Source organism: Sturnus vulgaris, chromosome 25 (assembly GCF_052056855.1).
Source record: "Sturnus vulgaris isolate bStuVul1 chromosome 25, bStuVul1.hap1, whole genome shotgun sequence".
In the NCBI taxonomy this organism is placed as follows: Eukaryota; Metazoa; Chordata; class Aves; order Passeriformes; family Sturnidae; genus Sturnus; species Sturnus vulgaris.
The window spans coordinates 4519263-4536734 of record NC_142267.1 but is presented as its reverse complement, the minus strand read 5'-3'; the positions used below and the strand labels follow the sequence as shown (position 1 = coordinate 4536734).

The 17472-nt window shown below is 42.1% G+C and overlaps 1 protein-coding gene across 3 annotated transcripts in view; it reads left to right on the top strand.

Moving 5' to 3' along the window:
* The window catches only part of PRDM2 (PR/SET domain 2), a 65199-nt gene extending 48342 nt beyond the window's left edge, over positions 1-16857 (top strand). For 2 of the 3 annotated variants that reach the window (XM_088178823.1, XM_088178825.1), the window contains 2 exons: positions 12099-12233; positions 13530-16857. In XM_088178823.1, the coding sequence (XP_088034949.1) occupies positions 12099-12207 (109 nt within the window). In that variant the 3' untranslated portion in view covers positions 12208-12233; positions 13530-16857. The other variant, XM_088178824.1, reaches the window with a different exon arrangement.
* Positions 16858-17472: the final 615 nt, after the last annotated feature.

Genomic DNA, 17472 nt, shown 5'->3' with positions numbered 1-17472 from the left:
TGGTATCTGACTTCTAAGGTAGGCCAGAATCATTCTTGATTTATTTATGGCGGTTCACTAAGTTAAAAAATATGACTGCATTCTTTACTCACTAAAATAACTTGCTTTGGTTTGTAATAAAAAGCATTCTCTGCATATATATATATAAAAGAAACAAACCATGACCAAATACTTCAAAAATGTATGTGCATATGGACTGAGATAATTAAATACTTAATATAAGGGAAATAGACATGTAAGAAAAGTTACATGAACATGTAAATTTGTTAGAAGTATCATGCTTTTATGTTTCACTATAAAACTTTATAATTAAAGTTCTATTTCTTTTTGAGAAGAAGCATTTTAATCACAAGAAAGGGTAATCCTTCAATAAATAAATAAAAATCTTAATCTACGTGCCTGAGTCCCGATTTACGTCTTCATGTAGTCTCTCCAATCAATAGTATCTTTTGCACGGTGTTTATAACCTTTGTTCCCCTGCTCCTGCCCTGTTTTCCTTGGAAAGGGGCTTCTGCTTTGCTGAGGAACTTTCACAAAGCTCACTGGTAATTAAGAGTTCTTTCTCGGGGTTGGTAATTGCAGCACCGGGCTGTGATTAACACCAGGTTTAGGGCCAAGGGTAGGGGGTTTTTAATCGAAGTCATTGCTAGGGAGGAGGGGGAGGAACTGGCAGCCTCTGTCAGAACAAGGAGAGGAGGATCTGTTCATTGTCAAAATCCAAACTGTTCACAGTTTGTTTGTCTTACAGTGATGATCTCGAGGTGCAAATAGTGAGGAAATACTTTGTGAATTAAAGGTTCCATATAGCAGAATTGTTCCCGAGTGCTAGAGGAGAATTTGACTTAAAATAGTCCATACCCAAATTAGGATGTGTTGAAGGAGAAAAATGTTATTGGAATTTGGAGACTAATGGTGTAAAAATGCCTTTTAGGAACAAGAAATGTCTACCAGGCCTGTTCCCTCGGGACATAAACATCTTCATGTTAATTCTCATCAGCTGCTCTTAGTTATGTTTGAAACTGTATTTAAATGATGCCAGAACAGATCAGTAGAGTAAGAAGCCAAAACACCACATCTTCCCATCTAAATGAATCATTTGACCTCAGGCAAAATAACCAAGTACTTGGAAATGGGTGCAAGTGGGAATTGTTCAGTAGTATTTGGGGAAATACCAATTGACCTGTGGTAAGGTTTGCCTGACTGGCTCAAATACCAGCCAAATACTGCTTTAATTTGACTGCTTGGAGTCTTTATCAGTTTAACAAATAGTTACACTTGGGAATTCTTTTTGTCTCTGAAGTAACTTTCATAAATCTAGATTATGTAGTCAACTTCTTTTTATATCAATTATATAGTATGAAGGATTTTTTTGCCTTTGTACACGAATATCAGCACAGTTTAACTTTGATTCTACTCTGTGTAGGCACTGTTGGGTTTTGATTTTTTTCCAGGAAATCTGAATATTTTTTCAAGACTTGCTTTATGTGTATTTGTCTGCCAGTTTGTTTTTCACCTTTCAGTTTTTCTGTGAAAACATACTTCTTCACAAATTGTTTCGTCATTTATCTTCAGTTTCGTTTTGTTTTTAATTCCTATTTTCTAGGACTCTCCTGTAAAAACAACAAAAAAAATCCCTTAATGCCATGGTAGAGCTATTGCATGCTCATCTTAGGATAAGCACTATGCCAAGGGATGTGAAATCCAAGCTTGCAGAACCTGCAGAAGCTGAGTCACAGCCATAAAATTGCCTGCAGGCTTCTTGCTCATGCTCAGTGCCAGGCCTAGATTTTGTTACTTTGTGTTTGACACGTGCAGGATGATTCAGATAAAAGCCAAGGGTTCTGTTAAAAACAAATGAAACCCCCACAGGAAATCATCCAAAGGAATAGTGGGATGAACACAACCAAATGTTTTGCTCTTGATTTTGTCCACACCTTTGTGGGTAGCGTTGAGTTCAGTTTCTGTGCTTGGCAAAGGTTCCTTCAGCCTGTCCAGAAATCAGTGTACATTCAGGGCCAGCAATTGCTGCACTCCAAGTATTTTTGTCATGTATTTGGTCTCTTAAAGCCTTTTGTCTAAATGAGTCAGTAGAGGCCGACTTAGCACAGGCAAAATTCCCTTCCCACCTTCTCCTCACGTTCTGAGGCTTTCAGACTCTCAGTACACAGTGGAAAAAAAAGCCTGATTTGGATGTTTTATGGATTTTCCACGTTCTTTACACATACAAATAAAACTTTATATAGCAGTGATGAATTTCTAAACACCAGATATGTAATGGATGCAGTGTATCTTTTTATGGATAAGAAGGCTAGAGCAGGGCTGCAGACCTGCATATTTTGAAAATGAAATATATAATTATTCTAAAAGGTTGTACACCTCTAATTTAAGACAATGAATTGGTCTATTGTTCATAACAGCTTTTTATGGAAATACTGTTTGTCACGTGTTCATAGAGCTTTCACAATTACTGACAGAATGGATGGAAAGTGACTAGTTTCTTTATACAGACACCCCTTTTATTTTTTGTTCTTAAAAAGTAATCTACCTCTTTAAAATTTGTAGTTTAATACTTGTTTGGTGAATTTGTGCCACTTTAACTTTCACTTTCACTATCATTCCCATTTTGTTACATTTCTGTTATGGGGACTTTATGTTGAAATATTGTATAAAGCATTTGTAGCAAGTTAAAAAAATAAAATATTTAAAATTATTTAAATTGTTTTGGACACTTCAATTGTACTATATGTGATTTACATTTTACATTAATTTCATTTTGTTTTCATTTTGGGTTGTTAATCTTGGAGCATGTTCCTGTATTAAAGTTTGCTGTTAGTTATATTGTTTCTTCTATTGGAGAGTGATATAAAGACTATTCTAATGAAAACATTAAAAATTGCAATTTGACATAAAAGTGGGGTTGTCCTTGCTTTTGAACGTTGCTGGAGGGCTGTGAATGCAGGTAAGGCTGAAGAGGGATTTTCCTCCTCCCTGTGCCACCCATCCTGTGCTGAGTCCGTGGTGTTACAAGCACTTAATGACCAACTAGAGGAACTGTCATGACACATTTTCTAAAACCAATAAAGTCAACTTTTTAAAAACTTGGGGGAAACTTGCCTTTTGTGTGGGAAATAGATGTGCCAGGAAAAATGAAACAATGCACATCTAGGAGGAGTTAAATGTAATTGCATTCTTCGCTTGTGTCCCCCCGGATCAGTGACATGAGTTTATACCAATTGGCCACTTCTGACTTAGCTTGAGGATTTTAGTTTTTAATTGTGGACACAGCTAATAAATTTATTTAAATGAAAATGACATACACTATTTCAACTTCTGATACTATAGCTTTCTGGTTTTCTGATACAGTTTTCTATTTTTATATGCTTTAAACTTGTTAAATAGTTCAATTAAAAGAAAATACATGCTAAGATTTTTTTGGCTCTTGAGAATTTTGGTATGTTGTATTCCACCACCAAGATGTGTGTTCTGCCTTTTGCAGTGGAGCTGGAAGCAGCTGTGTCCATATTAGTGTGACAGTGGGGTGGAATAATGTAACATTGATAAGGCTGAACACCATTACAGCAGTCAGCTCCCTCACATGGTCCCTGCTAATCCAGCAGTGAGTTTTATTCTGTGTAGTTGTCTCTTCAAGTTAATGCTTCTCTCTGAGTAAGACTCCTTGGTAAGAACTCCCAGTTTATTTTTTTTGTGTGGGATGTCATTCCTTGAACTGTTCTCTCCATAACAACATTTTCCATGAATTTTAACTGATGAGGAAGATCTGGTGGAATGATGCAGAGGTTCCAGCTTTGTTCATGGGGTGTTTTTGCACTCACTGCAGTTTGGGATTTGCACCACAATGGAAGAGGTGAATCCTTAGTCTGCTTACAACAGCACTTACACCAAGGAGGTGGGAGGTTTTTCTATATAAACAGTGAGGTTTTTCTATATTTTTATAGAAAATATTATTATATAACATATTTTTATATAGGTTTTACTATATTTACCCAAGAGAAAACATATCCAGTGTTGTATTTGGATGTTTCATAAGAAAAAGGAAACATGAAAAAAACCTCATTTGCTGAGGATGGGACATAAGCTTGATTGATTGTTCCAAATCTTTTGCTGACAAATGAAATAGTTGGTGTTTGCTGTTTCTGCAGTCTGGGTATTGCAGTCACCCTGTAAGGATTTCTTAGCCATGTCTAGCAGTGAACTGATGGTGAGTAAACCAGCCTGATTCTCTAATATCATGGCAGAAATGCTTTCATGATTTTATGTGCAGTTTCTCTGCAGTTAAATGTTGTTAGATGTTAAATCCTGTTGGGTCCCAGACTCATGTTCACCAGTTGATCAGGGAAGTGCTGGGTGATGGAGATCTCCAAATGAGAGAGGATCATCAAAGAGTTTCAGTTCTAAATAAGTGACTCATCACAAATAGAAATGTGCAGCTTTCATAGTTACTATTGCTATTGCATCTCATCTGCATAATTGAATTTCTCGGCTTTTATAGCCGCCTCTCTATGATCTGAAACAACAATAAAGCTGTAATGTTGCCCACAAAGAGCTGACATGTCTTGAAATGCGTCCAGCCCGGCAATGAAAACAATTAAACTTGTCCTGTTTACAGAGACCAAGTGACACGCTGGGCGAGATCAAATGAATGTGTTTAATAAAAACAGCGATGCTGGAGTTGTTGTGGAGATGGGAGATCTGACAGGTTGTGTTTACCTTTTTTTTGTTTTTCGTTTTCCGGTTTGCTGGAAGGCATGGGAACCAGCTTGTGGCAGCAAGTGTCTGAGCTGTGTTCAGTCCTAGGTGTTAGAGCCAGTCCAGGGGATGCAGCCGAGCCCCTCCTGCTCTGCAGCTCCTCAGCCCTGCTGGAAGCTGCCCAAGGGGATTAAGGCTGGGGTGTTTCTGGTTCTCTGATTTGTCAGCATTTTGTATTGCAAAACTGTTATTTAAAATTCTAGTTTGGTTCCTGATGATTTTCTTCGGGGACGTGTCACAGAGTTTGATGTCTAAATGTTCAATATTGAATGCAAATAGGAATAGCACTCACTTCATTTACTGTGGTTTGTGACTTCATTTCCAAAATTACAGGGTCAGCTCCAGCTTTTTACTGGAGTTGGGTTTAGCCAAGGAGCTGAATTGCTAGAGACAGACAAATAGCTTGTGAATGACCTTAAAAAGAGAACTTAGAATACCTTACATACTAATTCTGGCTTTTATTTACTGGATGAGATCTGCGTGAGTCACATGATGTTGTAGTTCTGCTCATGATGAAAAGGAGCTAAACAATTGATTTTGAACAGGAAGTAGATGCTGGTTTGGAGCTGAGCTTTTGTGGTAAGTCTGTGATGAGAGAGGGATGAACTTCCACATCTGTTTGTTTAAACTAAAAAGTAGCAGCTTTCTAATGGAGAAAAGGGTGTACCTTCCAGTACTTTGCAAGAGTGGGATGGTGAGGAAATTGTATCTATTTCAGAGCAAGATGCAAATAAAACACTCCTAAGTAAGGCATGGTGTAAGTGTAGTTAATGGTCCATTGTACACATCAAATGAGAGAGTGGGAATTGAATGTTATTAAAGAGGGATTTTTTTCCATGTGTATGAATGAGTTCCTGTTATTTCCTGAGCTTTGTTTGGGATCTTTTTTTTTTTAAATTTAAGTAATGCCTTATGATATTTTTTGAGTGAAATAAATAGTGAGGTAACAGACTGCAGCAGGAGTTGGTGCCTCTTTGTGCCCATCAGTTACAGTCAGGCAAGGGTTAGATGTTTAAAATTGAAGTAGGTTGGTAGAGTGAGGATGGCTGTGAAGCATCCAATACCTGAGATCACTGACAGAACACGGGACCAGGAGTCCTGTGCTGCCTCTGCACCAGTCTCCAGCCACTGCTTCTGACCCTTTTCCTTAGTAAAGAGGAAGCCATTGAGTCACCTCTGAATGCTGCTTCCCACACGTACTTCATCACTTTCCATTCTCATTTTGCTGCACCTTTACTTCTCTTAGTAAGTATTTTAAAATGGTTTTGATAGGTCATATTTTTAGAGCATTCATTGGGAAAAGAGCACTGAAATACTGCTTTCTGGTTTTTTAAGATAGAAGGCAGTAAAAATGCAACATGAAGCTTGGGCAGGCATCAAGTTGGAGGGAGGCTTTTTTAAGAGGTAGGTAGCTGCTTCATTTTCCTAATTTATTCAAAGCTCGAGCGGTTGGTGAAACAAAGTTGTAATCAGCAACATGCACTTTGTTTGTATATATTTATCTCTCTGTTTAATTTTTTAAGACTTTAAGTTTCATGGGCCAAAGGGGATATCTGAGTCATGTTTTGGATGACAGTACTCCCAGAAACTGCCAGAGGGTTGTGAGAAATGGCTTTGGTTACTCAGCGGGTGATGTTCCATTTCCCTCAAGTGCAAGGCTCAGCGTTCAGTCGTTCCAGGTGGTCTGGCACACAGCAGGTGAGCAGCAAAACTGAAACTCGCACCACTCAATGCCCTGTGTCAGTCAAAGAGAAATAATCTCATATCTGGGCCTGTTCCAGCAAAGCCTGCCTTGTTCTAGCTGAGGGAGCTGGAGGGGCTCAGCCTGGAGAAAAGGACACTCAGAGGGGACTCTCAGTGTCTCTACACTCCCTGACAGGAGGGTGGGCTGGGCTCAGCTGCCAGGGAACAAGGGACAGGACAAGAGGAGGTGGCCTCAGACTGTGCCAGAGGCTGCCCAGGGACGTGGTGGGTTCCCCATCCCGGGTGGGTCAGGCTGGGCTCAATGGCCTTGGAGGGTTTCCAATCTCACCGAGGCTGGGCTTCCCTCTGCAGTTCAGGCACTGCTGCTCAGCAAAGTTAAATATCTGTGGCAAGGGAAACGCAAGGACTTTTTCAGGAGAGTGATTTCGTTGGGAATGCAGAGCCTGCACTGCCTGCTCTGGGCATCTGAAGGCTCATTCCCGGCACAGACCGTGTGCATGGCCCCAGCCACGGCTCCCTGGGGAAATTTATGTAGTGTTTCCTTTAGGTGTCCAGATCTCTGCTAAACATTGCAGTGTGGAAGGAGGTGGGAAGATGAGAAATACTGAATTCTTACATCACTGAGCTGCTTTGAAGAGTTTCACACTCAAAATCCACTTTCACTGGAATTTGAAGTTGTATTCTCCATTTATTATGCCAAATTCAGCATGTCACTCATCTGCCTTTTCGAATCAAAAGCACGCTTTGTTCTGTGGTTTCTTTTTTATGTAATGAGATGTGCAGGACAAAGGGCTCGTCCTTGTCCCGCTGCCCTCCAGCAATCCTTTTGAACTCTTTTGGTGTCACCATTTCTGTATAAAGCTGAATAAAATCAACTACAGTGTTCCCTATGTGTGCTGAAAGTTTTCTCATTCTGTTCGAAATGTGATGCAGTAGATAAAACTTTGAATCAAGTCACATTATCTGACAGTATAGAAGATGAGTTTGAGTACTTCTGTTTTTAATCCAAAATTGTTCACCTTTTGGCTTGCAAAATACTCTGTGCTGCTTTAAAAGGGCAGGAAGATAAATTGCTGTTCATCTAAATTACAGGTTTCCACCAAGATTTCCTAAGTGACTGAGACTCTAATGTGTGAGCTCAACTTGAAGTACCTTCAAGGCAACTGATTTTCTGAAGGAGCTCAGAAGCTCAGTGCTGAATTCGTTTCCAAGTCACTACTTTAGGTCACTTAGGTTGCTTTTAAAAATGTAATTCTATTTAAGTAACATGATGTTGATACATGAATTTTAGAGTCCCCCAGGTGAGCTGTAGGCATGGGGTGAGATTTTTTCCAGCAGTTTGGTGTTCATCACCACAGCTCCTCGTGATCCACGCGGGGTGGAACTGAGCCAGCAATGAAGAAAATTAAACTGTAGAGCACGTGTGGAACAAAGCGATTTCTGAGTTCCTGTGGGGCAGCAGTGCTGCTTTAAAGGATTAAGTTCTTTGAAGCACTGTGGTTGGAGAGTGCTGTTAGGTGTCTTCTTGGAAGTCAGAATGCAGAGGATCTCAAGAACAGGTTTTTCCTGTTTAGGTTCATGAAAGGCCTGATCATTATATTCATGTTCTCGCCTTAGAGGCCACGTGAAGGAAAGATAAAATCCTGACGTGTTCCAACTCTTTCCCTGCTTTTATGAATAAACACACATAAGTCTCCAAATATCCACAGTACAGCACATTAAGATCCTTTTTGCTTTCTGCTGCTTCCCCATTTTCTCTACAGTGAGTCAGGACTTTTCCACAGAAAAGAGAGACATCCCTTTCCACAGAATTCTATTCATAAACCTTTTTATCTTGATAAATACTTTGTTTCACTGAAACAGACAAACGAAGGTCTTTTCCTTAATGGTTGATGTTTTTTATGTTTTTCCAAGTCCTTGTTTTGTGTATTTATTTTCCCATTAAGCAATATACTGCTGCCCGAGAGTATATTACATTTCAGTCAGGGTAGCAGCACTGTGCTTTAATCACACTGAGAGCAGAAAGCCCAGAAATGGCTTTTATCCACGCCCTGAACCCTCTTGCTTCCCTTCTGGCCCGTGAAATTACTCAGCCTAATTCTGCAAAACCAAGAATTTGGGCTTAAACATCCACATTTCTATTTTTTTTTTTTCTCTAGGCAGTCAGTGATTTGTGCCAGCATAGCTATTCTTTTACTTAAGAGTAGGAAACCCTTGATAGAATATATTCCTGGCATGCTTATTGTTAAATGTAACGTGGAATGTGTGTGTGTCTGAAATTTTGGAGCATGTCCTTGGGGTTATTTTAGATTACAGAGTATGATCCTTGCAGGAAAAAAAAAACACTTTAATTGAGGTAAAAACGTGAACCTAAATCACCTGAATTTTTACCACATACTGCCATGACTTTGTTGATGGAATTTCCCTGGTGGGACTGGCAGCCACCTCAGATCAATCCAGCCTTCGTGCCCACAAATACCATGGCTTATTTCAAGGGAATTAAACCAGCAACCCAGGGAATGTTAATTGCAGAAGTGTGGTAGAAGACAAGCTAATTTGAATAAAAAATACCAAATGTATTTTGGGAATGTCTGAGGGAAGGGGGTGTGCCAGGATTTGGCATTTTTCCTGGCCTTTGAGTTTGTGTGTGCTGCTCATGGCAAGGCTCAGGGGCCTGGGAAGGTTTATGGAATAGGAACTTGGTTTGGACAAATATTTAAGTATTCAGGAGACAATTTAACCTGGAAGAGTAAAGGAGGTGATGGGGGAACCTTTTCCTTTGTTCTGTTCTCTGCTTTAAGGCTGCAGATTTTCTGAGTGACCTTGGCAAATCCCTTCCCACCTGACTCCATTTTGGATCTGAAAAGCTGGGATTATGGTGCTGACTCACACTGCAAAACACTTTCAGATCTGAGGATGGAAAACTTTAAGAGCTGGGATTTAGCATGTTATTTATTGTAGGGAGTCTCACCAAACTGGGTGATTTATCTCTTCAAGATTGCTCTTGGTTGTGAGAGAGAGCTTTAGGCCCTGTCTCTGTGTCAAAAATGTCACTCATTTAATTTCTGGGTTAGCTTTAATTTCTGGAATAGCTGGTGCATCTACCAAACTGTTTGGTTTAAAAGTCCTTAGTTGACAGAGAAAACTGCACACAAGTCCTTCCTGCTACCTGACATTTGGGTTCTTGGTCTTTTTCCTTAAAAGCAGAGTGTGTTTTCTGATCTTGTTTTATATATATATATATTTTATTTTTTTTTTCTGGCTGGGACTGTTCCCTAGCGATGGTTCTGGCAGAGCTGGGCTAGCCTGGGCTGTGTGTTGGTGTGGGCTGTGCACAGGGGCTGGGAGCAGCCCTTGGCCCTTCCCATGGGATCATCCCTCACAGCAGGCACAGGGTGCTCAGGATTCCTTGGCTTTGCCTGTCTCCAGTTACCCTGTGCTGAGATGGTGAAAGCAGGTGTGAAGTGACAGTGCCCAAAATAGCGATTTCAGTCTCTGCTCCAATGCACTGGGGGGGTTTAGCTCCCCTCCCCCTCGGGACCAGCTCCCCTTGCACACCCAGGAGTTTGTCAAAATCATCCCAACATCAGCTCTTCTTCAAACAGGAGAAATGAGGCTTCTCCATCCCCTCCAGGTACTGCTGGAACAGAGGAGGGCCCTGGTTCCTGGCACAGCTGTGGTTCTCAGGCCTGGCTCATTGGGAGCACCATGGAAAGGCAGCAGTAAGAGCTCCATAAGGAACTCCATTTCATTTGCTATTTAGGAAAAATATCCTTTTGTATCTCATTCCTCTAGTCCCCAGCTTCCAACTAACAAGCCATGATCTATTAGCTTTAAAGGAAATTAGGGATGAAAGATTGTAGAATTCTGGAGTAGTTTGGGTTGGAAGGGACCTTAATCCCATCTCTTTGCACCCCCTGCCATGGCAGGGACACCTCCCTCTGTCCCAGGCTGCTCCAAGCTCTGTCCAGCCTGGCCTTGGACACTTCCAGGGCTGGAGCAGCCACAGCTTCTCTGGGCACCCTGTGCCACCCTCACAGTGAAGAATTTTTTCCTAATGTCTGATCAGGGTGTGCATTTGAAAACCTAGGTCAGATTTTCCCTGATGTTTTGTCTCTTTGGATTTGAGCTTTTAACATTTTTTTGCTTTAGGTGTCCCATAGGATCTAGACCCTGCCTGCAAGAGCACACAGATGTCATTGATTATAGAAGAACTTGAAGAAGTCATAATTAATATTTTGACAGAAAGCATTACTTACATGGAGACATTCTAAACAGAAGGAAACTAAAATTTCCCTCTTCTAGTTATAGTAAAAATCTGAAGCCAAACAAACTAAACTGACTTTGGATATTCTGCTGTTTCCCTTGGTAACAGTCCTTATATGGAACAACAAAAATCTGGCTTTTGTTGACCTCCCCATTTCCACTTTCTGGTTCTTCCACATTGGCTGAAGGTTTCAGGATTGAATTCACAAAGGCTGCAGAGGATGATTTACACAGAACAATAACAAAACGTTTGGCAGGCAATTTCAACCACCAATTTTAATTTGAAAATAATTGAATTGCTTACTTTTCAAAATTTCTGTGGTTTTGGTTTTCTGTTGTAATGGAAAGTTTTGCACTTCTTTACATCTAACTTGCAGTTACATTGTGTGTAAGGACAAACTGAAATCTCCTTTAAAGGGTGTCTATTGAATTCTAAAAATAACCCAGGGAGAAACCTGGCTTTTAACTTTTTTTAGACGTGTTGCTGAAAATGGCATTTCAAAAGATGTTCCCTTGGAAGAACAGAAGTGGTTGAGTTTGGTCAGAATTTTGAAGAATTTGCCTTGAGAAGGAAGAGATGTAATTACCTGTGGGGGTGCACAGGTGTGAGGAAAAACAGACAAGTTTGTGCATGATAGCAAAAGGTGCTGAAGTGAAAAACAAACAGAGGATTTTTGGGAATCTTTTAGTGTATGGAAGTTTAGCTTGAGCATACATTTGAGCTGAGATTGTATGTCTAGAATAGGGCAGAAGCTGTTGGACTTCCCTTGTTTCAAGTCATGTTTTCAGGCTTTCTTCTTGAAATCACAATCAACTGAGGCATAAAATTAAAATTTTATGGTAAAAAAGTCTCAGATTTTCACTCTGGGGCTCTTAGTTTAAAGTGTGGAGTGCAGTGAAGGCGCTGCTGTGACCTTTACGTGGGGTCTGTCAGTGCAATAGGGACAGGAGAGTTCTGCCGACCTAGACCTGGGGACAAATGACCAGAGCTGGAATGTGATCGGGAAAAAGAAAATTCCTTTTCCATAAATATGTGTATTTTAAAACCTGGACTTGTATTTTAAAATGTGGACTGTGCTGAGAGAATAGAACATGGCTCTTGGGCGGAGGGTCTGGGGCACGGGGTGGGAGCCCGGACGCTGCTTCCAGTGGCCATCAGCTCTTTCCAGCTTCAATAAACCCCCAGGGTAAGTTCAGAACAAGGCAAAAATCCCCTTTTGCCTTCCGAAGTGGCTCTTGGTCCTTGCAGTGTGGGTGGAATGTCGTTTTCTTTTCTCACTGGCATTCTAAAGCACATGCTAAAGCACATCTGTGTTTCTGTTTGTGCCCGGTCCCTGATGCTCTTCTGCCTCTTTGCACAGTTCCAGGCTCCGCATGGCCTCTAGATGTCCCTCCTCCTCCTCGCATAACCCCAGCGCCAGACAGTGCAAGAAATCCAGCTCCAGCACATCCCACTTCTTCAAGGAATAGCCCCTGGGCGTGTCAGAGCACAGCAGGTACAGCCCGGGAGGGAGCACTGGGCTCCCAAAGCTCCCGCGTTTGTGTGGCCAAGGAGTGCAGGGCACCTGGGAGAGCTGAGCCCCACCTCGGGAAAGGCACATTGCTGCTGTGGCCGGTGCACATGTGGACTGGGAGAAGATCTGGATGAGCCATAAAAAAGCTGCATCTCCTTCCATGCTGGAAATGATGCTTGCAGTCCCAGAACTGTGAGACCACTGAGATGCTCGTGCCACTGCTGGCTGCTCTGTCTCATTTCTGGCCTGGAGAGTGTCAAGGATTGATTCCCTTTGGAGCTTTTTGCTAGCAATAATCTCCTCTTGAAATGTGTGATGTGCTCATTCCAAAGGGATAAAATCTTCCTTAGTCATGGGTACTTACTGTGGATCAAAAGGATGTGTGAGGGTAGTCAGCCCTTTACCCCTCATGGAAGGTTTAAGGAGAGTTTTGGTCATTATTTTTTATGTTCTTCTGGATCCCAGGGAGCTTGAAGATGGTGACAGTTTTTGTAAGGATGGGTTTTATCCCTGTCTTGGAAGGAGTGGTGTTTGCATCTGTAATAGTGGGCCAAGTGCTGTGGGATCTTTTAGGCTGAATGGGTGAATGCTGGACAAATATTAACTGTCAAAAAAAAAAAAAAATACCCACCTGGGAATGTGCATTTTGCTGGCTGCTTTGGGGGCCCACCACAGTTAAAAACCCAGCATTACAGTGCAAATTGCAGTGCTGTGATATGAAAAAGCCTTCGTTGAGGGCGTGGTGAGACACTGTGCAATGCAGCACTATGGGCTTGGGCAAATTAATGACCCAGCCCCGTGGATTGGTGAGGCTGAGCTGATTTTCTGTTGGTTTAAACAGGACACTGTTTTCTGCTTCTTCATTTCCTCACCATTAACTTGCAGATAATAAACTCGTTTATACTGATATAACAACTAAGGAACAGGATACTTAACATGTATAAAGCTAGAGGTGAGAATGAGTACCAATAAAATCAAGACACTGCAGCCTGAAGTTTATTTTTTCTTAAAACCATTCAAAAATCAACATTTGAGGGAATAGTTAGTAATACTCTGAGGTTTGCTATCTGCTGAACAATGGAGGTGGTTGCTAATGAATGTTAATATCCCTAGCTGGTGCACAGACCGTTCAGCTGTGGGAAATCTAAGCAAAATTAAATAATGGGTGTCTCTTCTCTGTACAGTGGTCACTGAATGACTTGTCCTGCTTCCAGCTCCATGGAACATGGAACTGTGACTCCTTGAACTATTTCTGATGAAATGTCTCTGTATTTTCAGGTACCAGAAACTTCTGACTGGGAAAGGTGAGGTGAAGTAATCCTCAAGCATTATCCTCTCCTGCTTTGCTCAGATGAGGTGAGATGGGTTCCTCAGCAGACAACAGGGACAGTGGTTTCTTCTGCTGAGGTGGTGATGTGCCTCTGTCATCTCACCCTTCCTTCCAAGGGAGGGAGCACAGAGAGGCTCCTGCCTTCTCCAGAGAGTGATGAACTGTGGGTGCTGGGCACAGGGTGATGTTGGGGTGCCCCAGGGTGTGGAGCCCCCGTGCCAGCATGGAGAGCAGCATGGAGAAGTGTCCAGGCCTCTGCAGGCAAAATAACCATGGATGGCTCTGCATGAGCCTCCTCTCCCTGGCAGGGCACAGAGGGTTTAACACACTATGCAATTCAGTTCTGAAAAGACTGTTACATCCTTTTTGATTCTGCTTTACATCCTAACGGGTAGAGAACTGGGCATCCCACAAAAACCCCTGAAGGGAGTGGCAGGTGTCCCTGAGGTTTCCACATGTGAATTCTGGGTACCCCAGTCTCTTGACTTTGTGCCATTAGCTTTAAGGGGCAGGTGCTGTCGCTTTTGAAGGGCATCAGGACACGTGTTTTTTGGGAAGATCACCTGTTACTGATCCCTGGGAAATGCACTGATAGCTCAGTTCCATGAAGGGACAAGCATCCATTTCTCAAGAGCTGCCATAACTTGTATTGCCAGTCTGGTTCTGGTTGGGGTCAGGATTTATTTATTTAGGGACAGTATCAAACACAGGTGTTGCTGTGCAGTATCAGGCCAGACTTGTCCTTTAATAAAACATTTGTCCTTAAATAGAGCAGCTGTGTTTGTGTCTCCAGACGTGTGTTTGTTTTTGGGGATCCTATCCAGAGGCCATCCATGGGGACAGCCAGTAAAGAAAATTCCAGAAACCCACAGGTGAGCTGGTAAAATGCAGTGCAGAAAGGTCTCTTAGCTCTTTCCTGCCCCCAGATGGGGTCAATCACACCCAGGTTTATCATCTGCCAGTTCTGGGCACAACTTCTGCCCAGTTCACCCTTGAGGTGAAGGGTTCCTTATGCCAACAAATGATTTTCCAGGATCCCTGCCAATGTAGCATCCAATTTGGATTTTTTTTAAGGGGGCCAAAGGGGTTGATTGTTGTATTTCCTTCTTGTTTCAGTCCATTTATCCCTGTCCTTGACTTTGCACTCCACACAGATAAGCACAGATCTGTGTATGCACACCTTAGTTAAGAAGAAACAAGTGCCCAGTGGATACTCATTCCCACCACTCTGAAAAAGTCAAAAAAAGGATCAATTTTATATATATATATATCTGCATATATAGATATGGCAGATAAAATATATATGCATGGAATTGCTGAAAGCAGTTAATTTTGTATAGTTCTGATGAAAATCACATTGTTCAAAATGAATAGAAAAGCTTTAAAGAAGAAACACTATCCACCATAAAAATGTTTCAGGTGCGTGTTGAGCTGGAAAGAAAAGGTTTTTTCAGGATCTTGTATTATCTCACTACAGATTTTTTGGATAAACCCCTCTTGGAGGCTTTCTGAGAGCAATTGTGGTTTGGGGGAAGGCTGAGAACTGGATGAGCCATAAAAAGCTGAGTCCCCTTCCCTGGTGGAAGTGCAGGACTGTGAGACTGAGATGCTCGTGCCATTGCTGGCTGCTCTGTCTCATTCCTGGGTTGGAGAATCTCTAGGGTTTGTTCCCTTTGGAGTTTTTTGCTAGCAGTAATCTCCTCTGGAAAGAGATGTACTAATTGTAAACAAAGGCTGGGAATTTTCACAGTAGACTTGGGAGACTGAGGATCTCATCAGTCTTTCAAACGAATTGGAAGTGAGCATCCAGATCTGCCAGGCAGTTTGGTAAATTTTGGTCAAATAGCACAAAAAACGAAGTTTCCTGGCCTTATGTCAATGTCCAAGCAGTTGGTGTGCACACACAGCTCTCTGATCACTTTGTCTCACTTTGGTTTTGCACATTACCTTTCTATTTTCTCTCCACATTTCGTCCTTCCTCTCATCATGTAATTCTGTTATGGCAAGCCCTGTTCTTTCAAACAGGAATGCTCTTCCTGTGTCTGGAGAGTACCTAAATCACTTGAAAAAGGAGTATACAGTGCTGATAAACCCCATATACTCTGACTTAAATCACCAGTATTATTGGTGGTTGGTTGATTATGATTGATTTTCCCAGTGTAGTTTTGTAGCTCACCTTGTCAGAGATCACAGTAAATGTATAAATTATCACTGGTCACTTGAGGATTGTTGCTGAGGAAGAGTTTTCTTGCCATAGAGCCCAAATAGTGCTTTAAACAATCCATGTTCCTCAGACCCACTCAAGTTCCAGTCAGTGAAATGGAGTGTGGAGTTCTGGCGTGGATGCTGCCCAGTTTAGTGCCTTTAAGGCATCCCAGTGAGGTTATTAGAGGTCACTTCTGTGCAATTTATTTTTGCTGCCTTTTTTAGAGTGTTATCGACTATAAAAACTGACAGACTCAAGGAGAGAGGTGTGTACATTGCTGTGATATAGGAACGTTTTTCCCAGAGAAATTCTGGTTTATCACACAAGCCTGTAAATATGTATTTACAATTTTAAAAGCACGTCTCTATGTCCCTGGTTGTAAATGCTCTGTTTTTAAAGTTTTATAACATGTGACTCAACCAAGAGACCACAGTGAGCAGCTTTATATTGTACTGGTCTGTTTGAAGGATCCATTACAGTCTGAGCTGTAGCAGAAAAATATCCATGCCACCATCAAGAAATAACCCATGGTTGCACCAGACTTCATCATTTTTCCTCAGATAAGAAATGCAGGGGGGGTTTTTTTGGGGGATGGGGTGGGGGGGAGGAGCTGTGATTTTTCTTGCAGGAAAAAAGCATCAGTTCAAAATGGTGTCATTTCTCTGGACCAGTGAGGAGATTTCATTCACAGTGAATTCAGGAAAAGTATGCCATTTTTTCCCAAGGCAGAATTTCACAGTTTTGCAGCAAATTTTTAACCTCCCCCGTGCCTGCTGATGAAACGTGAAATTTTGCCCTTGACCAATATCACAAGTTCTTGTGAAAATTCAAGGAGAGGGTGGGGAAGAAGCTCAGGTTTTGCATGTGGAATTTGCAAGGACGACACTGGCAGCTCTGCAGTGCTCTCATGGCAATGCTGACACTGAGAAGTTTATTAAAAATAAACTGTGTGCAGATGTGGAGGGACCTGCCTTGTGCTTGGGCTCTGAATTGCTCTGGAAGACTGAAAGCTCTGTTGTCTGTCTGCCATGTAAAGAAAAAGAACAACAATAAATTAATGTGGAAAACCACTTTATGGAAATACTTATTGTTATTTCAGCCAAGGAGGTCTTAAAAATAGAGCTTGACTGTGCTCTGGCTCTGAAACAATGGAATGGTTTGGGGTTTTCCTGGTGGGTGGCAGAAGAGGAGGTGTAAGTGTCACCTTGGTGTGACAGGTTCTGTGCACACAGGCAGGGATTCATCCTCCTGGCAGCTCCACTCGAGGTCTGCACGCCTGAAGAAGCAGCACAGGAGCCCTTTGGAGGGCTCATCCAGAGCCAAACCTGCTGAGCTGTGTCAGCAATGTGGAACTTGAGCTGCTGTCCTCAGCTGGGAGGGAAATGTTGGGGCAGGGTGAGCAATGGGAGGGTTCTTTCCCTTGCTGGGAGTGGTCCCTGTTTCATTGTGTGCCATCACAGAATATTGAGATGTTTTGTGCTTTCTTCAGGGCTGTGGGACTTGGCTCTTTCCATAGAATCCCAAAATGGTTTGGAGGGACATTAAAGCTGATCCCATTGTCCCCCTGCCATGGGCAGGGACACTTTCCACTGTCCCAGTTTACTCCCAGCCCCATCCAGCCTGGCCTTAGACACTGCCAGGGATCCAGGGGCAGCCACAGCTGCTCTGGGCACCCTGTGCCAGGG